Raw genomic sequence first — 26,810 nt, forward strand, 5'->3', positions numbered from 1 at the left:
GAATTATGCTTCCGTAAAACAACGTCAGAGTTTCAGAGTATTTTCCTAATAAGCTTGATCCTAACATCATCAACAGTAATTAAGATAACATGTTGCATGCAGTATGTCGAAATATGTACATGCATCTACTAATGACTCCTATAAAAAAAAGAAACCTTTGATTTCTGAGAGAAGAAAAAGTATTCTACACTGAATACTAACCCTTTTGCGACGAGGTCCAATAGTCCGTCAGATCCAGCGTTCATGGTCTTGTCTATCCAGCCATTTGGAGCCACCAATAACTCAAAAGCACGACTGTAGAAAAGAAACAATGTCCAACAACGACAAATTGATGAAAATTAATGATGAGATATAATGGGCCTCACGGGTAAGTTGGTGAGTGTTTGTAATTTGTGGTACATGTACTAAAGGTGTTACATTAGGGTGTCAGACCAACAACCGTTCAGGTGTATCCCATGCCGTTGCAAACATTTCTTTTTCAGTTCACAGAATAAATTAACTGCAGATAATTAAAAAGCTTCTGTATTCTAGAAAATGCAAAACTACGTTAGCCCACATCTGAATATTTAAGTATATCCTTGCAAATTAGTTTGGAGCCAAAATAGTTTCCCTTTTTTTACAAAGAAATGAGGCAAGATTCTTGGAACACAAAGTGAACTGGATTCATTCCTGTTTAGCTTAAACGTTTTCTATTATTTTAATCTGCATCTTGTTTGTATCTTAATGCAATGTATCTGCGTAAAGTGAACACATAATGTAGCCTTTGTGCGTTTGCATTCTTTCATTGTGTAATTATTTTCTCATTTACCTTATACATGGTCAATGTATTAATTGACATTTATATATAGACAGTGCTATACTTAATTTATTCCGTTATAACTTTGTATTTGCGTTAGGTTTAATGTTCTTATACCATTCTTCACTGCAGAATTACATGAAATTGGCAACATTGATAATTTTCTAATTATCCTTCAAAGGTCTTTTAACTTTATATAGTTTTCTCTCCAAAATGTTTACACAGATGAGAGTGATTCACCTTACTCTATAACAAATTACATGTAAACAATTTGGGGTAACATAAGTAAATCATTTTTGCAGGATATATGAAATAATGGAAATTTCACAAGATCTTCTGAACGTCAAAACAACTTGCAATTACATGCAACGAAGTTGAGACTCCTCAGCTTGGGGATTTTGCTGTATTTCACTTGTGGAGATTCTGGACATCTTCTCTTTTGGTTCAATGAACATTTGAGTGTGGGTATGAATCATACAGTCAGATGATTCTGGGTTAGATACCCTGGTGTGTTCATGAGCAATGAACCTTTCTCCAACAGCCTTGCTACAATATAATTGTAATTGTCCAACTTTGTTGTGCTCCATAGCAGCAAACCAAATGAAATTATCTTAAGTTATGTGAAATCCCGGCATCACCCATAGAAGTACAATATACTAATTACGTGTCTACCTTGACACCAAATATTTTAAGAAAGAAATAAATGTATCTTACGTGTTGATAGCGATAAGATATAGGAAGTGTGGCGCAAGCAGCTTGAATAGCGGATGAGACTGCGACAGATTTCTGTGGGTGATTACAACAATTCCCTCCATCAGCAAGTGAGTAAAACCTGAAAAATGAAATGATGATGATGATGATTATTATTATTATTATTATTATTATCATTATTTCAAAACCGGCAATAAATATTTGCTTTTTCATCAGAAACTGTTTGTAAATTTTAAGAACAAGAATAAGAATATATATATATATATATATATATATATATATGTGTGTGTGTGTGTGTGTGTGTGTGTGTGTGTGTGACTCCCTCGATAACTCAATCCAGTATAAATCGCGAACACGCTTTTAATGTGGGGCCAGGCATGGATCTTGTTTGTTTTGCAATAAAATAAAAAACAAGTACCTCTGTTTGTTAGAGGTAAAGAAACTGGTGATCAAAATTGGGAAATAAAACCGTGATATATCGCTAGTTTTAGAAATGGTGTTAGTACCGGAAAATTTGCATCAACGTCATGAAGGTTTCAACCTTTAAAAACAGTGATATAATTTGTTACATTTTCTTTCCAAACAAAAATCTTCATCATTATAAATAAAAATATTCGAAAACATTATTATCAATGAAAACATCACCAATGCCTATTGCTGGCAGCATTTGATGCTACATGTCTGCGGCATTATTCCCCAGTGCTAGAAATCACTATAAACGGGCACGCTGTGGACATTGCAGCGATATGACTGAAACCATTTTAAAGCTACGTTAAAAATCCAAATCACACACACACACACACACATTTCTGAGGGAACCTAATTAAGTGACGACCTTGTTTTGATCTCCGACTTGCGGAAGAATTTTGTTGTATTGTATTGTTACACTCAATTAAAAGTGCACTTGCTTTGTATTAACACTGTAAGTACCTTTGTTGTATCAAATCAAATAACAGGATGGACTAAAAGAAAAGTATAAAGACAGGCAAAAATCCTACCTGGATAAGAGCTAGCGGTCACGGTCATGTGTCAGGTCAACTCATTTCAATTGATCAATCGAAAACTGTTCTAATTATTATTAAGTACTATAATTAGACTGCTTGAAATTAACCTACTTATTCACAAATATGATCAAAGACAGTAAGGCCATTATTTTGAACAAGAGAAATGAGCAGTGAATAAGAAGCTTTGTTGCACAGATACGCTTTTCTATGGAGAATGCATAGATACGCTGTTCTATGGAGAATGCACAGATACGCTGTTCTATGGAGAATGCACAGATACGCTTTTCTATGGAGAATGCATAGATACGCTTTTCTATGGAGAATGCATAGATATGCTTTTCTATGGAGAAGCGATTTTCTGCATTTATAATCAGCTTATAATTCCTGAACTGACACAAAGACATTTCCTCAGGGATGAGAAGTTTCACAATAAATTGCAATCAAATCACGGTATCAATATTTTACTAATGAAGTAATTTTTAAAAACCGGATTTCGACGTCGACGGTTGTTTAACAAAACAAATGTCCCTGAAATCTTTTTTTAGAAGTCAACAATATCAAAAACTAGTGACGTAATTCACTATTTCTCTGCATACATGTGATGTTTGTGAGACCTCGTGGAAAATATAGGTTATGGTAATTGAAATTAAAGGTAATTTATACAAAAAGAGCAAAGGATTTCATTAGATAAACTCTTTATTGACAACTGTTCCCAACGATATTATACAAGGAGTATTGAATCATTAAACAGCTCTGTAACTCAACCCCCCATCTCTTGTTTTTTTTTTTCGATGACCAGCAGGAATGGCATCCCCTTTTGTCGTTTTGTTGCGGTTCCTCTGTAACTAGTGCACTTGGTATATTGCAGTCTAAATTTTTGGACCCCAATATGGGCGAGTTATCGAGGGCGAGATTTTGTCCAATTTTGGTCACATGTCTGATTATTTGCAGTTTGCTTGATTATAAAGATTTCAGTGCTTTAAGAAATGACTGCTATCCTACCCAGGTGAGTGAGATAATAAAGATTTCAGTGCTTTAAGAAATGACTGCTATCCTACCCAGGTGAGTGAGAGCCTGATGGTATGCTGCATCAGCATTGTTGTACCACATCTTCGCCAGCATCCAGGTGTATGGGGGATCTGTCGGCAGGAAAACCTGTAAACGATATGCACTTGATATATCAGCATTATGATGTACGAAGGATAAGAATCCTTTGGATTGAGCAATAAATGGACAGAAAGAAGAGAACTGAACCGAGTAGCGAAAGATGGACAAAGAATCTTACTTCAGTGCTCATCTATATGCGAAGTTTATCAAGATATGTTATTGATCATGTGGACCATTAGTGGTTTTCATTGATAGCATGGACCACGAGAGACTCTTAATCATAACATGGTCCATACCTGTTTGTAATGATATCATGAGCCACAAGTGGTTTTTATGACGACATGAGTCAGAAATGGTTGTTAATGATGAGTAGTTTTTAATGGTGATGTTGGGCATGAATGGATCTTATGATAACATGAAGCCATGCGTGGGGTTTAGTGATAACATGGCCCACAAGTGGTTTTTAATGGTGATATTGGGCATGAATGGATCTTATGATAACATGAAGCCATGCGTGGGGTTTAGTGATAACATGGCCCACAAGTGGTTTTTAATGATAATATGAACCATGAGTGGATTTTTTGGTCCGCGAGTGGTTTTAAATGATAACACTGCCCATGAATGGTTCTAGCATGGGTCATATATTGTTTTTGATGATGACATGGCCATGAATGGTGTTTAAGGAATGGAAGAGACAGGAGTGTTTCTTTTTAGTGATAACGTGGTTCATGAGTTGTTTTTAATGATGCAATGAGCCATGAGTCGCTTTTAACGATAGCATGGGCCATGAGTGCTTGTTTTAATGATAAAACGAACCAAGAATGGTTTTTGATGGTAGCGTTGGCCATTGGTGCGTTTTAATGATAACATGGCCCATGAGTGTTTCCTGATGATAAAATGGGACATGAGCTGTGCCTAATAATGGCATGGGCAATGAATGGTTTTTAATTATACCATCCGTCATGAGTAGGTTCAGTAATGACAGGTCATGAAATGGTTCGTAATGATAAAATGGTGATGTGATGTGATGTGATTTGGATTTTTAACGTAGCTTTAACAATTTTTCAGTCATATCGCTACGATGTCTGTAATGTGGCAGTTTATAGTGATGTCTAGCACTGGGGCATCATGCCGCAGACATGTAGCATGATGTCCCACCCAGTCACATTATCCTGACACCGGGCCGACCAGTCCTAACACTAACCTCTTAATGCTGAGCGCCAAGCGAAGCAGCTGTTAGTACCGTTTTTGTAAGTCTTTGGTATGACTCGGCCGGGGATCAAACCCACGACCTCCCGCATCCGAGGCGGACGCTCTAACGACTAGGCCACCGGAGCGGTTGATAAAATGGTACATGAGTAGCTTTTATTGATAACATTGGTCATGACTAGCTTTTAATGATAACATGGACCACGATTTGTTTTAGCAATAGATATATTGAAAGTTTGATATATTCATGTTTCACTTTATAACATATTGAGATTATGTTATTTAAATGACAGCAAATACATTACATTACTTCAAAATGAAAGCAGACAAAGTATATCATTGGGTATAATTTTACACACAATTTGAGACACTTACCACAATATTTTTTCAGCATTCGATGGAAGAGATCAAATGGATATTTAACTACATTATCAACAATAATTAAAGACAAGTAATGTGTTTAAAACAATATTTCTTTCACCCATAAATAATATGAGGGCTTTCTGATGTTATTCCCGTTTCATCTTAATCAAAGTTTTAGTGTACTTGCTCATATTTCTTTTCTTTCCAACTCACTCTCTGGTAATTGTGTTATAATATGGCATTTTACATTGCAAAAAAACTCTTAGGCAACTGTTGTATAATGGGCCAATGGCCTACAGAAAAGAAACTTACGGGATTGTTTGGTCCTTTCTGCTGGTACAGTTGTATTGCTATAGGAACCAGCTCCTGGTTGCCATTCACCAGGAATAATGCAATAGGAACACACATCTGAGAAAATTGATAGAGTTTAAAAATTAAAAACTATATATATATATATATATATATATATATATATATATATATATATATATATATATATATATATACTGCCGTATTTCTGAACGTACATCGACATGTATCATGGAATGCCGCTATTATATTAAATTATATTAGTAGCCAATGACTCAATGTCCTGAGGCAGGGACCTGATCATTTCACTACTAATATTTTGCATGTCTTTGAGAATGTGGTGTGACAAATACATTTTCAACAATGACTGTACATGGTGGCAGCATTTGTGATGGTTGGCCGTCGATAAGGAGCCTTACACTGAATCGGTCTGTTGTATTTTGGCCAATCAGTTGACTCCTGTATGGAGATGTAGTCAATTATTTTGTATATTTTGTATATTTATTTAGAAATAAGCTGTTTTCTTGATTTAATGAAATAATGAGTAATACCGGCGAGCCAGATCTCAAAGCGTTATTGCTTCTCTTCATACAGAAGCCAGCCAAAATCGTGACTCACTGATATCGCAGCTACTTGAATTATTGCACTGGCTATGCAAGATTACTATTACAAGGGGCTATATAATAAGTCATGCAGTTGTAATTTAAAATGGTGTGGCTTATATATTCGCTTCTTGTGGAAGGTATGCGCACATATTTATCCATCAGCCTCTTTACTTCATATAAGAGTTGTTCCTTTACTTTCTAAGCATACTATTAGTCAGTGGCTGAGAGAGAAAAGGCGCCAAAAACTACCGATGGTAAGATTAACATTTTTAGTCCAACTGTTGGAAAATAATGTTTCTTAATGATTGAGGAGATGACGATGCCGAATTTGGATGTACATGAAAAAATGGAATTTGATGATGTAAGTTTGTTGTAAATTACAAGTGCGTGGCACCAGGGACGTCATTTTGGGAGGTCGCAGGGGGGCAGTTGCCCCCCCCCCCCCCCCCCCCAGTTTGCATGTGCTGTAAACTTGTTTTAGCCCATATACAAAAATTAATAAGCCCGTCAAGTTTTGCCCCCCCCCCCATCAAGTTTTGTCCCCCTCCCTCCGAAAAAAGTTGAAATGACGTCCCTGCGTGGCACGCAAACAATTTGAGACATGTTTGGTTTTATTAACATATAGGCCCTCTAGTATGTCGCTTGACACACTAGGGGCTCATATAGGGTTGTATTAAACCATTGTAATTGATATGGACTGATTGCGTTTTCTTAATCATAAGAAATTAGCATGCAAGAGCTTACAACTGGTAGCGTCCTAATAATCTCCAACAAACCAATTCACAAATACAAACCCAGCGGTGATATTTCCATGTATCTTAAACAATTACATTGGAATATATAAATGGGGAAATGTATACAGATGCGTGTAGTATTTTGAAACATTTTATGGGTATGTACAATCGTGATATCACTACTTCAGATCAGTAGAATGTATATAATATTATGGAAAAGAATAAATAACTATTTCGATTAAATGCACCAGACATAATTATCAAAGATTTCCGAAAGGAGTTTCTGAACATATTGATAAATTTGTTAACGTAGGAATTATAGGAATTATTTTGGAGAAGCAATGATGTCAACTTATCGAATACTATCAGAAAAAAACTGACAATACATTAGTTTATATTCTTCAAGACAAGAATAAATACAGATAGTTAAATAGATAAAGAGGATGAAATTGAAATGTAAAGCGAATATAGTAGCGTAAGTAGTGACGATCATAAAGGGTAAATGAATTTGATATTTTAATGCGCGATGGCATCCACACTCGCCAATCTTCAGAAGTGTTACGAAATAATGTACAACAGAGCAGAAGAAGTGGAACAACGCAATCATTGGAGTTGGACAAACATTAGACAAGATTCTCAGAACCTATTGCTGAAAACAACGAAACAAAAATTGTTGATGGTATTTACAAATGCTTCAATGCATTGTATGTTATTGGATACAAATGCACAATGTCTGATCGTATTCGAGTTGGTACCATACTCAGTAATGGGTAATTTGGGCTCACACTATGTTGGAATATATCGTTGCGTGACGGTATTTCTACTATCGAATATAAGTATGCAAAGAAAGTTAATCCACATTTGAACAAACAATCATGGGCTACTATCATGATCTTTATTTGCGCACTTATGTGTTGCTGCTCACTGATGTATTTGAAGCATTTTGTGACACCGGTGTGTTGCTGCTCACTGATGTATTTGAAGCATTTTGTGACACCGGTGTGTTGCTGCTCGCTGATGTATTTGAAGCATTTTGTGACACCGGTGTGTTGCTGCTCGCTGATGTATTTGAAGCATTTTGTGACACTGATGTGTTTCTGCTCGCTGATGTATTTGAAACATTTTGTGGCACTGATGTGTTGCTGCTCGCTGATCTATTTGAAGCATTTTGTGACACTGATGTGTTGCTGCTCGCCGATGTATTTGAAGCATTTTGTGACGCCGATGTGTTGCTGCTCGCTGGTGTATTTGAAGCATTTTGTAACACTTATGTGTTGCTGCTCGCTGGTGTATTTGAAGCATTTCATGATACTTATGTGTTGCTGCTCGCTGGTGTATTTGAAGCATTTCATGATACTTATGTGTTGCTGCTCGCTGGTGTATTTGAAGCATTTTGTGACACCGGTGTGTTGCTGCTCGCTGGTGTATTTGAAGCATTTTGTGATACTTATGTGTTGCTGCTCGCTGATGTATTTGAAGCATTTTGTGACACTGACGTGTTGTTGCTTGCTGATGTTTTTGAAGCATTTTGTGACACTGATATGTGAGTTAGACCCTGCACATTATGTATGTTACGTCACCTCGAACGGCCTGGGTTGCATTGTTCTCAAAAATTAAAATCGAGCTCGAATTTCTCACTGATGTTGATATACATCTGTTTGTCGATGACTCACTTCGTTGTGAAATTGCAGTGGCAAATCACAATGCACGCGCGCAAACAACGAAACACATCTGTTACCATCGGAACCGTGGTCAGTGCTCCGACGTCAGTTTATATCCGTGAACGAATCAGTACGTAAATTTACAAAATGTACCAATCTTGTCCTAAATCTCTTGACCACAAAATAAATACGGTGTCCGTGTACAACATCTGCAGTGTTATTTATGATTAGGAATACGCACAAGTAAAGTCCATCGAATACTTGAATTTCACTAACAAAGCATGGATAACGCCCTACATACAGATGAATAGGAAACGGACGCTACAAATTAGTTTCAGGAGGACTTTTTCAAGCCCATGAATAATTCCATATTTGGAAAGACAATGGCGAATTTATGAAAGCGAATTCGAGTCGAAATTCTTCGTGATAATAATAATAATACTTTATTCAGTAATTGAATCCACCTGCCCATATTACAAAATACAATACAAGTCAATATAATGTGCGCCATGGTTTAAAGAAGTTAAATATGGTGTTCATCATGAGTATAGATACATAATTTCCAATAATAGGTGCATTATGGAATTCACATACATTTCCCCTGAATATTCTCCAATATATAACAATATTAATAAAGATGGAATTTAATTATTAAGCCAGAGGTTATTTACGATCAAAAGCCAATATAGAAATTGTTATCTTTCTTATCGGGAGATTTTAATGCTAGAATTACTAATTTTGAAGATTTTTAACCCTGAAGATACTCTTAATTTTGTGTATGGATGCAATGTTGGTTTTGTGTATGGATGCAGTGTTGGTTTTGTGTATGGATGCAATGTTGATTTTGTGTATGGATGCAGTGTTGGTTTTGTGTATGGATGCAATGTTGATTTTGTGTATGGATGCAGTGTTGGTTTTGTGTATGGATGCAATGTTGATTTTGTGTATGGATGCAGTGTTGGTTTTGTGTATGGATGCAATGTTGATTTTGTGTATGGATGCAGTGTTGGTTTTGTGTATGGATGCAATGTTGATTTTGTGCATGGATGCAATGTTGATTTTGTGTATGGATGCAGTGTTGGTTTTGTGTATGGATGCAATGTTGATTTTGTGTATGGATGCAATGTTGATTTTGTGTATGGATGCAGTGTTGATTTTGTGTATGGATGCAATGTTGATTTTGTGTATGGATGCAGTGTTGATTTTGTGTATGGATGCAATGTTGATTTTGTGTATGGATGCAGCGTTGATTGTGATACAGATAATTTTTCAATGCAGATGCATTCAAAAGACGATAAAGTGTATAACAATTTTGGCTTCTCGTTAATAGATTTATGCGGAAATTTTAATATTTTCATATTATGAATGGAAGGTTCTCTAATGATAACAACGATCCGCTCACACGCATAACTCATAACGGTTGCAGCATAGTTGACTATATAATAGGTTCCACTGAACTATTTAGGTATATCACCAGCTTTGGGATAGGTACTAGAGATGAATCAATACATGTTCCAATATACTATTCAATTAGATTAGCTCAGCATCTGCTAAATGAAGATAATGTTTCCTAAACTCTGGATGTTAATGATCATCAAACCTATTGTGATGTTGAGAAAATTAATATTCATACTTGTATTGTTACTAAATGGAAACATTTTCGTCTTACTGAAGACAATATACGGTCATTTGTAAGAATGTTTAGCACAGCCTTTGAAGACATAACGAATGATGTATTCAGGTATCTTGAAGCTGATACTGACTTCTCTCTCAGAATATTAGTTCAACTGTATCAGAATATAGGTTCAGTTTTGCAGACCAGAGGTACTGCACTTAAAATAATAACGAAGGAACCACTTTGATGGTATAAATAATGCAATAAGGCCAAGTATAATAAAAACTACTGGCAAAGACGATTTAGATTCTCAAATGCTGGAGCTGACCTTAAGTTGCATTGAGAGTATAAAACAGCTTTTAAAGAAAGAATCGCACTCAATAAAAAATACACTAGAAAATTCCAGATGAACAAATTAACTCAAGCAAGGAAAACCGCTCGACATTTCTGGCATATTTTGAAACGGGAAATGCATTATTCTCAAAAATAACTAGAATATATCTTCCCCAAAACCTGGTATGAATACTTTAAATCTTTATTGATGGAGCCTGTGTGTGAGTTGGATGACTCTGACAATATTGTTAGTGAAGAACTGCCTCACTTGCATGTTGATTTAAATATTACAACTACAAATGATGAAATTATGAGAAGATTACTTAAAATAAAAAAGAACAAAATCCCTGGACCTGATATGATACCTACTCGTTTTTATCAGTGCACGAAGGAAACGATCTTACCACCCATAACGCTCTATTCAACACAAGATTTGAATCCGGTTAATTTTCCAAACAGTGTGAGAAGAGTATCATCTGTCCTATATATAAATGCGGTGACAAGAACGATCCAAACAATTACAAAGGTATTTCTCTTATTGATACTCTATGCAAAGTCTTTACTGATATATTAAATACTCGTATGTACATGTGGGCTTTAGGAAAAAATACTCAGCATGTGACAATATCTTTATTATTCAGGCTTCAGCTCAGAAATATATATATCCAAAAGAAAAGGCAGATTTTATTGTCTTTTTATAGATTTTTTAAAAAGCTTTAGATCAATTAGAGCATGATATAGTATGGTCGTCAATAATAGGTAAGGGTATGAATGGTAAATAGTAAACATTTTGATAGATATGTATAGAAATCTAACTACTACTTATTTAAAATATACATCAGGTACAAGGCAAGGTTGTGTATTAAGCCCTATCGTGTTTGTTTCCTTCTCCCTTTTTATTAATGATTTGATTACACAACTGAAGCTAGAATTCAACAGAGGTGTATTTATCTCGGAAGATATTGATGATATTTTTGCAATACTTTACGCTGATGATGTTGCTAATTGCGCCGATACAGTAAAGCTACTTCAGAACCAAACAAATGTTATCGAATGCTTCTGTGATAAAACTGATATGATGGTCAACCTCAATAAAAGTAAAATCATTGTTTTCAGAAATGGGGGATATCTCAAGCAAAAGGAGGTATGGGTTTTAAAAGAAGGTCGTATTGAATATGTACCTTATTACAAATACATGGTTTTATTTTTCATCCCAAAGTTGGTTTGGACGAAAGGAAAGCAAATACTAGCAGCTGAGGCAAAGAAAGCAACTTCAAAGATTATGAATTAGCAAAAACGATTCGACTGTTTTAGTGTAGAGGATGCATTTAAAAATTTTGATTGGGTGATAAAACCAATTGTTTGTCATGGGTCAGAAATTGGGGATATGAATTTAGTGGATATTGAAATTGTGCAACACACTTTTTGCAAACAGTATTTAGGTGTTCCTAAATCTACCAATGATGCGATTGTGTTGGAGGAGTGCGGAAGTTATCCACTTGTACCTCGTATCTTTTACGTCGCGTTAAATACTGGTTGAAGATCGTAAGAATGCCTTCAACTCGATACCCACACCAATGTTATTTAATGTTGAATAGATTAGATGAAACAAACCTTGTCACCTGGGCACCGAAGTTAATGACATGTTATTTCGTTTCGGTTTTGGGTATGTTTGGCTAAGTCAAGATGTTGGAGACGAAAAGCAATTTTTCGCACTATTTTTGGCACAGGATTAAGGATTCAACACTACAAAACTGGCAAAGTAATATTAACAACCCACATAAATATGGGTATTATAGCATAAAAGGAATTAGGACCGGAAAAATACCTTTCAAGTGGATTATCTTATTTCCTTAGGAAACTATTTGCTCAGTTTAGATGTGACAGGTAGGCATATCTGGATTGAGAGAAATAATAGATATTGTGAACTATACGCATTAGTATGGCTGATGTAATTTGAAATCATTGAAATCGCTTCAAATCTACGTTACAAAATATGTGTAATTTTGATCACGTATTACAGCAGGATAAAGAGACAGTGATAACTAAACCACCCTCTACGTTTTCTAAGACATATCATCTTGAAGATAATCGGTTTTCAGAGTTAACGGAAAAAGTCGGATGATTTTCAAATCATAATTACAGATGCACCTAGTAAGCAGTCATTCCACTGATTCATTTATAAAGACAGTAATATGATGCAACACATGATACCTTCGGTCTTAAAATAGCTGCTAGAAACTACATTATTTCAAGGGGATTGTAATGCCAGAAGGAATATGGAGTCGTTCCCTGCCATCTGCTGAGGTGATCAAGTCACCTCTTGTCCTTTATCGGTTTCGTTATCCATTTCTCACTAACTCATTTGTTGTTGATTCATTGGTTCAACTGATCACCATGCCTTGTCGGTGTGAGGTTATATACGCATTAGATACCAGTGCAGGCGCTTTTGGAACTTGTTAAATTATCATTCCCGGTTTAATATCACCTTATAAGGTTTACAGCCGTTCCATTCTCTTTAGATGACATAATAGTTCATGTAGCTGGAATTCAACTTACATTAGCAGTTAAACTCCAAACCAAATTTAAGTCTTACGTGAGAATAGGGGTACAAGAATGCCTCCAGAACTCTAGAATTATTTTTTATATGATAAAAACTAAACAATTTTTTAAATCTACAAGTATAACACCACCGTGGTATTTTACAAGTTTTTTTTTTGTTTCAGGATTAACTGGATTGGCGTATTGTTGATAAAATAGTTTCTAGTGGGATCATAAAGATGTCCAAAAAGATTGATGAATCGACATTTATTTCCCAGAGCCAGTCAGGAGTGGAGCAGGCTGAGTCGGATGAATTCATATCGACTGGTGATGGATTTCGTTTCATCGTTGGATTCGGTATATTCTCAAATGAAATTCCTGACATCAGTAAATTAGTATATTCATAATCTGCAGTATTCAAACAATTGGAAGAAGAAGAGTATATTCAACTTGCATTAGTATTCATCGAGAACAAAAATGCCAAACTCCATGGAACCTGACCTTTGGATCCATTGGTGGATGCATCCGTCGGATTGTGATGGCTTTTCTCAAAAAGTTTATTTAGGACTTCCTTTCTTCTGTATATCTTCGGACATTGGTGATAAGAAACTTTTAAACCATTATGGACAATATTTGTATATTACTCCAGAGATTGACTGCACGTCACATATGACACAACGGCAGGCCATTGATGATGAAAAGTTATTGTAATGGGAAAGAGTAAATTAGTCGCAAATAAAGAACTGCATATTGATACCATAAACTGGACTTTTGCATCAAAATAGATAAATCTAAAATCTTTGGATGCACTTATACCAACCTCAGTATACTTTCGAGTTAAAAAGTCATTATACTACACGTAATGCTGTATATACTCACCTGTCACAGTTACGGTATGCAATATGCAGTTGAGGATAAATGGTATTTTGATGTTGAAATAAAAATACAAAAAAACCTTAAGGATATCTACAAGATTAAAGATGCACATATCTGTGTCTTAAATACTTAAACCTACCCGATCACAACATAAACTGTATTCAGGATAAATGGACATAAAATATTCTTTCTGATACAGAGCTCTCTACTAGATAGAAAACATTTTTGGATATTGTAATTACACATTCTACATCTGCTTGTGATCAACAAATCAGTTTGAATGGGATTCTAGACATTTTCCATTCATCTATCGTACAGTAAATACGTAATGAAATACTTACATAAAAGCCTTTCTTGTGTTTTATGCCATCCAGAATTTTCAGGTCACAAATGAAAAGTCTCTTCGCGTCAATGACTTGCTGCAGTGTACAGCCCTCAAGCAATGGTCGCAACATTTCATCTGTTACACCTAACCTTTTCACAATTACATGTATGAACACTATCAAAATACTATAAGGAAGGCACTTAAGCCATATAATGACTACATTAATGGTTACCAAGTGCAAATAATTCAATTGTCGTGTTTCTTAATATCATGCAAATTGAACTGAAAATGAGAATTTCACAGTTTAATATGGTTCCACAAAATGCAATATGTTATGATTGCTCTGTGCTAATTGATCATACAAAAATACAATCATCAAATGAGCAGGAAATGTGGGTCACCATGACCTACCTTTTACAATATGAATAGAAACCTTTATAATGAGGCCCTATATAACTCGGGTATAGTGATCCTATTATAATGCGCATCGGTATAACACGGGCACTGATATAAGATGGGTATGGTCATGGGTCTCATTATGCTGGCTGAAGTATGTTTTTTTTATATAATGTATTAGATGACCAGATCCCTATCACAGTAGACCTATCTTGTCTCCTATAAATAGCATTATAGTCACGACCCACTGTAGCTTCGTGAATCAACATGATAGCACATTTATGTTGCATTTGGAACATCAATTTGAAAGAGTATTTCCCTAAAGACATGATTATAAAGTCTAACATATTCTCAATCGTTTCTAAATTATTCGGCATCTTGCTTTTTATAAAGCTGTCTGAATTCCTATTTACATAAATTTTCTCAAATCATAGTGACATCTGCTATGCTTCAATAATGTCAGATATTGTATAATTATTCAGACTTGAACCATAAATTCGGCTACATTTTCTCTTTATTTTCGGAACTTATCTCGGTCAGTTTTCAATATTAATTTATTTGTCTCCCTTTTCAGTGTCTCCCTTTTCAGTTCATGGAGAACAAAAAGGGTCTTTATGTCGCACAATACACTTTGAGAAATGCATGTCACAGTTAATAAAGTAAAGTATGGTTTAAAATTTCGATATCATTGTAGAAATGTTGATTAAGATGTTTTATTGGTCAATATTGTATAATAAGTGTAAAATAGGCCATGTATTTCTTTATTTTTGATTTTTTTATAAATATTTATCATGAGGTATCTATTATATAACGACCTATTTATAATGTTGTAAGTTTATACATCAACCACACTTGCACATCGAAAACAGATGTTTTATCTATTGAAGTGGATACCTCTTTTAAAGTAAATGTTTCTTAAATAACATTTTGCACTTACCATTTTTGATAAGGAGATGCATAATTTAATAATTGCTGGACAACTGGACAGCTTTTCCCTTTGTAATATGTATAACTTTTAAATTGTAATAATTTGCTTATATTTCATCCAATTTTATGTGCTCTTTTACGATCAGCTTAAAATGTCCTCTAAGAAAGCGGTATAATTTTCCAGTGAAAAACTTGCAAGATACACGGAAAATGCTATGCTAATGAACAGAAATGTTTATCCTTCGTCAAATAAGTTATCACTTGTCCAACTGATGATGGCTATACTCACTTTTCTGGAAGTTTCGTACATAACTCAATCAATGAATGATTCACACTAGCAATCCGCTGCTGTCCAAAACACAGATCATTCCTCCAGCGTTTTGTCCCCTAGAAGTAAAAAGTGTCTTTTTCACCATGCAAGTCAATCGCAAATCTATTGTCTTTGGTAAGAACAATAACGAACAACAAACGTGTCAGAGTAAACAATTTTCACAAATGTAGCAAAGCAACTGAATCCATATAAATTGTTATGCATATAAGAAAGAACACAGTTGAAGAATACGTGTATGTTCATGTGTGTATATTTGTGAATATACATGTGTGTGTATCCATGTAAGCTGCTATGGTCAGGTAGGTCGAGCCGTTAAGACGTTTATTGCCGGTACGGCCGTACTGGATAGACGAAATAAGGAGTAGGTACCTCACCCGTAAGAGTTAAAATCTAATTGCACCATTAATCGATATCCCGTAGGAAATAGTCATATAGCCTCTGGGTCATAACAAGAAATATTCATATAGCTCCTGGGTCATAACAAGAAATAGTCATATAGCCCCTGGGTCATAACAAGAAATAGTCATATAGCCCCTGGGTCATAATAAGGAAACTATTTAGATCAATACTTAATAATAGTATATACACTTGCTTGGCATGAAAAGATGAATAATTACATGCATCTCGCAGTGACTTTGTGGTCCATCCAAATTCCAGTTGTTTGATAATAGGACTTTTAGATTTATATACCGATCTGGGTCAAAGCCTTCAAACACACCCCTCCCCACCCCCGGCCGCAACGACTTTGCCTCTCGGCACAAACGTTCAACTCGAGTGCGTGCCAATGAACGCATCGCGCGAGTGAAACCCCCTCTGCGATTATCATGGCAAATTAGTTTTGAACCGTTTACTAGATTTGTACAGTTTGTAAATCCCACCACTGTTTCGGTACTGCCCTGCAGTTTTGTGTTTTTGTGAATCATCTGATGTTTTCCATTCCACCACCACCATCTCGAACTTTGTCGTGGCAGTGGTTTTATCTTCGATGACCACTGAGTATATTTTAGTATTTGTATTCAGACTAATTTCTTCTGCTGTAAGTATTTCTGAATAGATATGTACTCGTTTGGGATGGTTGTAATGAATTAGTTTGCAGCGGCATCAGCAATACCAGTTGTTATTGCTATAACTCCGACATCAACGCCACCTGGAATGCCCAGGACAGTTGCTATAGTTCAAATTCTACCAATACCCATGCCAACAGTTCCGGTGACGATTCCGCAAATAGCGTCTATGACCTTACCCATGTTCTTGTATTTTGAAAGTATATAGGCTGTCTAAGTGATATCATCTCACAGCTCTTGTTCCACTGCGTTGATCGTTGTGAGTATCCATCACAGTTCAATTAATAACATGATCGCTATGTACGCGAGTGTGTGATTACAACGTAGCTTTAACGATGTTTCAGTCATATCGCTATAATGTCTGCAGTGTCGCAGTTTATAGTGATGTCTAGCACTTGGGCATCATGATGCAAACATGTATCATCATGTTTCACCCAGTCACATTACCCTTACATCAGTCCAACCAATCATAACACTAAATAATTCATAATGCTGAGCACCTGGCGAGGCATATTCTAGTACCATTTTCAGATGTCTTTGGTATTACTTGGCAGGTGTTCGAATTCACGACCTACCGCAACCGAGGCGGACGCTCTAACCACTTTTTACACCAGAGTTGTACATTTGCTCGACAGGCAAACCTTATCCAGATGCTTCACTACCAGGTACAACACGCACAAGCACGTCCAAGAACCAGTTAATCTCGTAGATGCTGCATGTTATAAGCATAGTATAAAGTACAAAACATTAAATAAAATCGCTGTACATCGAGGCGCTAATGTGGTTTCATTCACGGCTTGAACGCGATCATGGAACCGGCTATCGTATAAAGAATGAATCATCAAATGAGTCGTTGAGGCCAAGATTGCATTTGTTGGACAAATTTCACTCATTTGAGGCAAAGCCCCGATAAAACAAACATGAATTCTGACTTGAACATAACCGCAATATGTTACAGTCTGTCAGGTTGATGGAAGGGTAAAGCATCCGTTGGTAAGTTAGCAAGTGTGGCAAAAGTTAGTAATAGCGTTGCCAGAGTGAGGCTGGCTAAGCAAACGTTGTTGCAGATTTGTTTACCTGACTCAAGATATATTTCCTGTTGATTTGTTAATGCGAGAGCGCCAAACGAATTCACCAGGCGGATATCCTGTTCTCCGACATGATCGATTTCACGGGACCAAATACAAATATGTGTTAACCGTCGCGTATGTAGCCAGAAGATACACATAGAAAAACGGAGCCGATGACGTTCAAAGATTTAACACGTGTCGCACACACGTTCGAACGTATTTATTCACGTGACTAGCTGTTGCACGTGGATCCAAGCATTTTGTTGAAACCATTCCTGCCTCTTTGGCAAAACACCATATGCCGATTCGTCTTGGACACATCAGAGTGCAGAACGACCACGTTATCGTCAAATGACTCATCCGCATACTTGCTCATTCGGGTTCCAGTACATGCAAGAATTGTTCATTCTTTGATCGACCTCGCGAGAGGATGGAGTGCATTCGCCTGTCATAGCCGTGTTGAACAATGAAATTCCACACACTATCGGGTTGAAATTATCTGATGAAATGCAGACTTAAACCGTGGAGGTCATGAGAGCGATGCCACCGCAACCACGGCGCTTCACTTACTTGAAGACAATTTGATTGGGCATCTGTACATCCCAGGGAAAGCTTAAAAACGGACAATGGGTGACCCAGTATGATCCGTCAATCCATTCACGATCCCGCATCGGATTATTATTCCAGGACAACAAAAACACTATGATCTAGCGCCAGACCCATCTGAAGTCCAACAACGAGAGGTAAAGCCTTCAAAAGGAGCATTGGTGCGAGGCGAGTTGGGAATCGTTCTAGCAAATAAAAAACTTAGGCCAAGCCTTCTCGGACTTTAATCACGTGATGCCCGTACACAAAATTGGTGACTTCGCCGGGAAATTTAAAATTCAATGCTTGAGAATCGACGAGGACAAACCCATACACGTCAATGCCATGTTTTCCGTATGTGTGATCTTGCGCTGCTGACGTAGACATTCAAAGTATTTTTTGTGCGGGATATATTTTTGTACAGCCACGCGTGGGGCTCATTTTGCCTCCCTAATATTTTATTATCGTACATGGACACCGCTCCGGTTGCCTAGTGGTTAGATCGTCCGCCTCGGATGAAGGAGGTCGTGGGTTCGATCCCCGACAGTTTCATACCAAAGACTTACAAAAATGGTACTAACAGCTGCATCGCTTGGCGCTCAGCATTAAGAGGTTAGTGTTAGGACTGATCGGCCTGGTGTCAGGATAATGTGACTGGGTGGGACATCATGCTACATGGCTGCGGCATGACGCCACAGTGCTCTAGACATCACTATAAACTGTCACACTGCAGATATCGTAGCGATATGACTGAAAAATAGTTAAAGCTGTTAAAAATCCAAATCATACGCACACACACACTCGTACATGGACACTAAAATTCAGTTTCTGGCTCAAACTTCGAACCAGCTTGGTACATTCGGTGAACTTTACCGATGTGGAAGCTCGATGTATCATACACGACAGCACACTGACACAGTGACAGCCACGACTGATTCATCAACATCAATTCTTAGGCCAACCGATAATCGGTTTGCACGTGGTGAAACTCGTACGAATAGTCCAGGTCGACATCGAAGAAGTATCCGATCTCGCTGATGCTATTGTACTCATGTACGTGTTTCTGTATATCCATGGCGCGGGATTGATCCGCTGAAAAACTCAACTATTGGTATATGTGGCATCATCGCCCATGTATACATGTTCTTTTGATCCAGGTACAGAAGGTAATTGCTCGTGAATGTGGGGTCGTATCCATCCACGCCCGGGTTATTCACGTGAGCCACGGTGTCTTGGCATTAAAATCATTTCCACAGACTCCACGTTTATCAAACAGATATTGACTGATGTCCGTTAGAAGTTCCAACTCAAATGCAGCTCATCCTAGGCAACTCACAGCGACGAACCTTGAACAGATTGACGTCCGCTTGTAAAGAAATCCAGACGCACGTTTGTTGACGAGTTTATCCAAGGTGGAATTGAGGAACTCTAGCAAATCAAGGAACTGAAGCTGGCACAGCCTTAACGACGCTTATTTTTCCAAGCTGAATACGAATGACACTTATTTGTGCATTCCTTGCCGTTGCGACTCATTGCATGATCAAGTGGTCACTGTACACGGCGCATTTTATTAAGCACAACTGGAATTCTTGTTGTAATGGAGTATTGTCTCGTCTCTAGGTTTCATGCACCGTGCACGACTCCTCTGTACGTGCCAGTGATGTCATTGATATGCATTTTTCATCAGTGGAACTGAAAGTCTCTTCGTATATACAACAATGAGTCTCAGCAACAAGACTTGCTCATGTCCTCAAGGGTAATAATCATGTCCACAGGCGAGGCGAGCTATTTTAGGATCCATTTAGCGTAAAGCTCAAGCGATTTAAGAAACACCTCAACTGAGGCTGGCCGCGATATTAAATTTGAGGCTCAGTTACTATTTACATCTGACAACAGTGTACCAAACCCGCAATGCGAGGGGTGTAAGGAAGTTTGCTTCACGTAAACCTTCAGTCATTGAACGTCCGCGTACATCGCATACGAAACTTGAACAGTGGTAAATTTCAAAATAATTTTGCCGGATTCTGGCATGACCGTACGCTGTGGCTTCTTACAGCGCCCCCCCCCCCCCAATAAACGTCAACGTCGTCAAGCAACTGCTGCGTGATGATTAAATATAAGCAATGTTCTCGTTAAAACTTTTTATCTTATGCCTGCCATTCAGGCAAAGCAACCGGGAAATATATTTGATCCGTACGTAATGGTCCATCGATGTTGTTCAGCAACAACTGATCAGCTGAAGTCTGAAATTATGAATGTTTGCTTTGTAACAGTAGGAATGGTTGCTTCGCATAAAAGCCGTTGTTTCAAGCGAATGCATTAACAGCGGTTCCGGAGATGAATTCATCGAACGTTCGGAACGTTGCCTCAGAAACCTGTTCGGGAAATTCTGTTATCAAATTTGAGTTTACCCCGGTTTTGTTGGTATTTTCAACGCTAATCTGTGTTATCGCGTGCGGAATGCGCAAATACGAGAGCCCATTCGAAACATAAGTTGTCGTAATTTTTTCACATTCAATGCCGTCCACGACGGAACATAATCTGGCGTGGAATATACCTCGACACATGGAACGATTCGAACGTGAAATATCAAGCTCAACTTTCTTGCATCTGGAATGACTTTGCCCTAAATCTGCGTTGGTGTTTTTTTTTCTTCTCCAATGGCTTGATAATTAATTTCATCAATAATAACCTCAGTTTCTTCATGCTTTAAAGATTATACTTGCACGACTTAGAAGCCAAGGGGTTGTGTTTTAAAAACATTTCCTGGTCAATAAAGTTTTTCATCTAGGTCAAATGGCTTAATCATATACACACCAAAAAGCATATCCAATTTAAACCCCAGAGGTGCCCTCGCGCTAGTAGTAAATGGGGCCACCCTACGTACAATGGGAATTAGCATTACAGGGACCCCTGGGCCACTCTACGTACAAGGGAAATTTAACATGGCGAAAAATCGTGGGCCACTCTACGTACAAGGGGAATTGAACATGGTGAAAAATCGTGGGTCACTCTACGTACAAGGGGGAATTTAACATGGGGGAATAGAGTTTGGGTTTGTCTAGGGACAAGGGGAATTGAATATGGGATTTTTTTTTAAATTTAAATTTAAATTTAAATTTAAATTTAAAAAAAGGGGTAGGCAATGGAAAGGCTATCTCTTTTCGAGAAATATGGCTGGCCCTGAAAAGGGCCTTTGAGTTTATGTTAATGTATCCATTAACATAAAGGGCACCGCATTGGTCTTCTTCTTCTTGTTCTTAGGCTGCGTCTCACTGTTGGTCCGTAAATCAGCACTCTTTTCAGGCATCCTTGTCTTTCAACGTAGATCCTACGTATCCACAGACTGGTGTTTGTCCTGTGGACAACGGTCCACTTGGATCGGACATACATGGGTATGTCCGTCCTAAACATCATGGAAGAAACAAGGGTGGATGACTCAACTGTGGTCCACATCTTGAAGCGACGAGAACAGGTGAATCAATGTAGTGAACTGCGCTTATTTATAGGCAGAGGTAGCATTGAAACGGATTGAGTTCATTCACCAATCCGAACACGCGTTACAAAATTCAGTCAGCTCGCATCCAATCCGAAGAGAACAGTTTGTGACGTCACGTGGTCTATATAGATTCGCTAGCGCTTGTGTGCAGTCAATCTATGCGACAGTGATTCAACATGACGGAAACTCAGAAAACGATCCATTGGGGTGCACCAGCAGGGGAGACTGCCCAAGGGAACCCGGACTTACTTTCAGAAGAGGTACATTGGGATTTTGTGGATTTTCTTACCTCGCAAGAATTTGTTCCGGAACCTTCGTTACCTTCTTCATTACCGCAAGTGGAGAATTTTAGACAGAGACAGAAAGAAGAATTGGAGAAATTTATACAACGACAAAAGGAAGCGGAACAAGCTTTTCTCCTACAGCAGCAGCACCAGCAAGAAGAAGAGGTAAGAAAAAACAACAGCAACAACAGCAAGAAGAAGTAGCAGCAAAGAAACAAGAGGGTGAAAATCAAACGGTCACGGTACTGTTGGACATTTTAGCGGAGTTAAGAAGTCTGAAACAAATGTATCAGACTTCTTTATCACGACCGAAGAGAATACGACCTTCCCGAGCTAAACACGTCAACCCTGTGACTAAGCCTGCCGTACCACCCTTAGTGATTTCAACTCAATCATCATCATCAACATTACGCAGTTCAGAAGTAGGCCTTGGCCGTGGCAAAGGCTTAAGGCAGTTAAAGTTGATTGGTTAAACTCACCCCTACACCAAAAAAGGCCCTTTTCAGGGCCACCCACATTTCTCGAAAAGAAATACAATTTCAATTTGCCAATAACTCAAAGAAAAAAAAACCCACTCATTTTACACTTATAGTACGTGTCTGTGTACGAGTGCGTGAGTGTAGCTTCTTATTTTAAAATCAAAACTCAAAGATACTTACCTTGTATCATTAATGTATTCTTTTCTCCATTTTTTACAATCCAATTCACAATTCACAACACAACACTTTAATTAAAAGTTCAATGACTTCTTCTTTCTCCTTATTTAGTCTTTCTGTTTTTTGAATTTCTTCACCGTCTTTTCCTCATTTTCTTCCCTTCTTCTTTTCTTCTCCTGTTTCTTTGCCTCTTGTAAATAGAATTGTCTTCTTTCTTCCTCTTCTTCCTCTGAAGAATCCCTCTCTTCTTCCGAAGAATCCCTCTCTTCTTCCGAAGAATCCCTCTCTTCTTCTGACTCCTCTTGTTTCTTTTTTGGGCAATCTGGAGACCAATGTCCTTTTTCTTTACAATAATAACAGGTATCTTTACTTTTGTCTTTTTTAGCCCCTGTTTTTTTTTTCTTTTCTGACGGTCTGGACACTCTGAAGACCAATGCCCGTTCTTCTTACAGATATAGCAAGTATCTTGACTTTTATCTCGAAAGGAAGGAGAGTAGTCCTTGGGCTGGTCTGAAGAGAATTTTCTAATGACCCCTCGCAAAGCTCTGACGAAACGTTCGATTTGGTTAGTCTCTTCCATCGTTGTGCTCGGCTTGAGGGTGAAATGAATAGTGAAAAGGACAAGACACACACCCTTTTATATACGCTGGTCTGCCATGACTATAAATTAGTCTATGGTGTTTAAACTTGAGTCATTTGACGTTTTGCACTCAAGATGAAACGATCCTATTCATTCGAGAAGAAAGAAGAAGAAGAAAGTAAGAGGCAGAAACGTGATCTATCGCCTCGTACCAGGGCTGAAATCTTGGCACAAATTCATGCCAGTGATTTTGAAGAGGACATGAGTGAACCAGAATCCGAACCCTCTAAACCAAGTTCACCACACTTAGTCAACCCTGAAAAGTACTATTCCATTCTAGAGACGGAAAAGCGCTCCTCTAGAAAATTTTGAACCACGGCTTACAACTACACGGTGAAGTTTAAAGATTTCAAGTCCGACGTACCCTTAGAGAAAGCAGAAGGGTTTATCACCGAGATGTGGGATTCTTTGCTCACCGCACTCAAGCGACAATGTCAACCCAAAGAAGACGATCGCTTGACACTATCCATAGATCACGACGGTTTGAAATCCCCTGTTTGGATCGAGTTTAGCAGACCCGCAGAACTAACCCCTTCCAAAGTCATGGACAAGATTCAACACGTACAACAATCTAATGACCAGTTTGACATCACCGATGGTAAAGCCACACTGAAAATGGCCCACGTCTCTCCTCCTCAAGGGACTGGACGCAAAAAGATGTTATTGGTGGACGACCTTCGCAACACCAAAACAAGTCTCGTCCGAATTAACAACCCTCAAGACCAGATGTGTTTAGCTCGAGCCATCGTGGTGGGACCAACCTATGCCAACAAGAACGACACGACAGAATGGAAAAGAGCCTGGAACACTATTCAACGTTCCCATCGAGCCAAACAACGAAATGAAGCAGAACTCCTGTTGCAACAAGCTGGTCTGTCCAAAGACGCAAAAATTGCAAGATGCCCTAGCTCCACGCTACACCTTGAAAGTGCACCCTCAAGAAATGCGCGGACCTCTGTTGTTTCGAGGCCAAGACTTTAAGGACGGAAAATACATTCATGTTTATTATCACGATGACCATTTCGATACCATTACCACTATCACCGGATTCCTGGGATACAGATATTACTGTGAGAAATGTGATTATGGTTATAACAATCGAGAGCAACACAAGCATTGTGGATGGAAATGCCCAGGATGTTTGGCCTCTCCACCCTGTCTGAGCGAAGAACCAGTGCCTTGTTCGACTTGTCTGCGCACGTTTGTCATCCCTACCTGTTACCAACAACATTTGAAAACACAAGGTTCACAGAAGAAATGTGCTTGTCAACTCCTGAGATTGTGCCCTACCTGCGGACAAGGCATACGTACCAATAGTACCAAGGCACACGTATGTCGAGGAAAGAAAAAATGTCACATTTGTCACCACATCGTGGACTTGGAACACGAATGTTACGTGCAAAAATACCAACCCCCACCAGAGAAAGAGGACGGTCACAAGAAGAAAGGCAATTTCATCTTTTTCGATTTCGAATGCATGCAAGAGACCGGCATTCACATTCCTAATTTCTGCGTGGCTCATCGAGCGTGCGAGAAGTGCATTCAAGAACCTATCTTCAGTCATTGCCCTCACTGCAGCAAGATTCCTGGAGGGCGTGAAAAAATCTTTCGAGGACCGAACACGTTAGCCGATTTTGCCCAATGGGTCTTAGACCCCATCGTCAAGACGTGGAGCCAAGAGGACATCGAACGATACGGAGATTGTCATCGTCATGCCACAGTGATGGCTCACAATTTCTCCGGATACGATGGACAGTTTCTTCTCAGATACTATACGGAACAAGGCACCGAACGTCCTAAAGTGACTTTGAACGGAGCCAAAATCATTTTCATGCAAGTGGGACAAGTGCAGTTTAAAGATTCGATGAGTTACTTGGCCATGCCTTTGAGCCGAATGCCTAAAACGTTTGGAATGACAGAAATGGCTAAAGGATACTTTCCACACTTTTTCAATACGGAAGCCAATCAACACGCCGTTCTACCCCATTTGCCTGAGGCTCACTATTACGACCCCGACAACATGCGTACCGAACAACGAGAAGATTTCTACGCTTGGTACCAGGCTCACGCCTCGGACCCTTTCGACTTTCAGGAAGAAATGCTAAAGTATTGTCGTTCCGACGTGGACATTTTACGACGTTGCTGTGGAAAATTTCGAGAACTGTTCATGGAACACGGAGGGGTCGATCCTTTGAAAGAAGCTTGCACCATTGCCAAAGCGTGTTCCTTAGTGTATCGACAACGATTCATGCCTGAAAACACCGTGGCTGTCATCAGTCCTCAAACGACCCACTTTGTCAAACGTCAATACTCGGTCAAAGCCCTACGTTGGTTACATTACTTGTGCGACAAGGAAGATAAATGGATTCAGCATGCCCGCAACGGAGGAGGCGAAAAGACCATTGGAACGTATTCGGTCGATGGCTGGGACTTAGAAAACCCCAAGATCGTGTACGAGTTTAACGGTTGCTTATTTCACGGATGTCCCGTCTGTTACCCTGACCGTGACACTAAAAATCAGTTTTTACAACGGACCATGGAAGGCTTGTACCAGGACACTTGTCAGCGACGCCTAAAGTTAGAACAGCAAGGATACCAAGTGGTGGAAATGTGGGAACACGAGTACGAGCACCGTATGAAAACCGATCCCGAGTTTAAACGCCTCGTGGAAAGTTACCAGTTCATGGACCCACTGAACCCGAGGGATAGTTTGTACGGAGGAAGGACCAATGCCACCTGTTTGCTGTACCAAGCCGACGAAGAGAAAGGAGAAGAAATCAAATACTTGGACGTGTGTTCGCTGTATCCCTACGTGTGCAAATATTGTCGCTTTCCTGTAGGACACCCACAATTGCTGACGGAACACATCGACCTGGTCAACATTCGACAATATGAAGGCTTGATCAAGTGCAAAGTTTTGCCTCCCACGAACCTATACCATCCCGTCTTACCTCACCATTGTCAAGGCAAACTGATGTTTCCCTTGTGCCGTACTTGTGCCGAAACGTGCAACCAAGACCAACCTTGCCATCACACCCAGGAAGAACGTGCCTTGACGGGAACCTGGGTCAGCGTAGAATTGTTCAAAGCTCTGGACATGGGATACCAACTGTTAGAAGTGTACGAAATTTGCCACTTTCCTAAGACACAACAATACCACAAGGGTGAC

General features: G+C 38.6%; 1 protein-coding gene across 1 annotated transcript in view; it reads right to left on the reverse strand.

Annotated features, from left to right (window-relative positions):
* Nucleotides 1-26,810, reverse strand: part of LOC149796779 (allene oxide synthase-lipoxygenase protein-like) — a 65,126-nt gene that overhangs the window by 17,727 nt on the left and 20,589 nt on the right. Inside the window, exons 4-9 of the mRNA XM_089961427.1 lie at nt 15,802-15,899; nt 14,206-14,338; nt 5,503-5,598; nt 3,570-3,666; nt 1,511-1,628; nt 202-294 (exon numbers count right to left, since the gene is read on the reverse strand). Coding sequence (XP_089817553.1) covers nt 202-294; nt 1,511-1,628; nt 3,570-3,666; nt 5,503-5,598; nt 14,206-14,338; nt 15,802-15,899 — 635 coding nt within the window. The remainder of the gene's footprint in view (nt 1-201; nt 295-1,510; nt 1,629-3,569; nt 3,667-5,502; nt 5,599-14,205; nt 14,339-15,801; nt 15,900-26,810) is intronic.

Source organism: Sinohyriopsis cumingii, chromosome 6, assembly GCF_028554795.1.
Source record: "Sinohyriopsis cumingii isolate HCF-2022 chromosome 6, ASM2855479v2, whole genome shotgun sequence".
Taxonomy (NCBI): Eukaryota; Metazoa; Mollusca; class Bivalvia; order Unionida; family Unionidae; genus Sinohyriopsis; species Sinohyriopsis cumingii.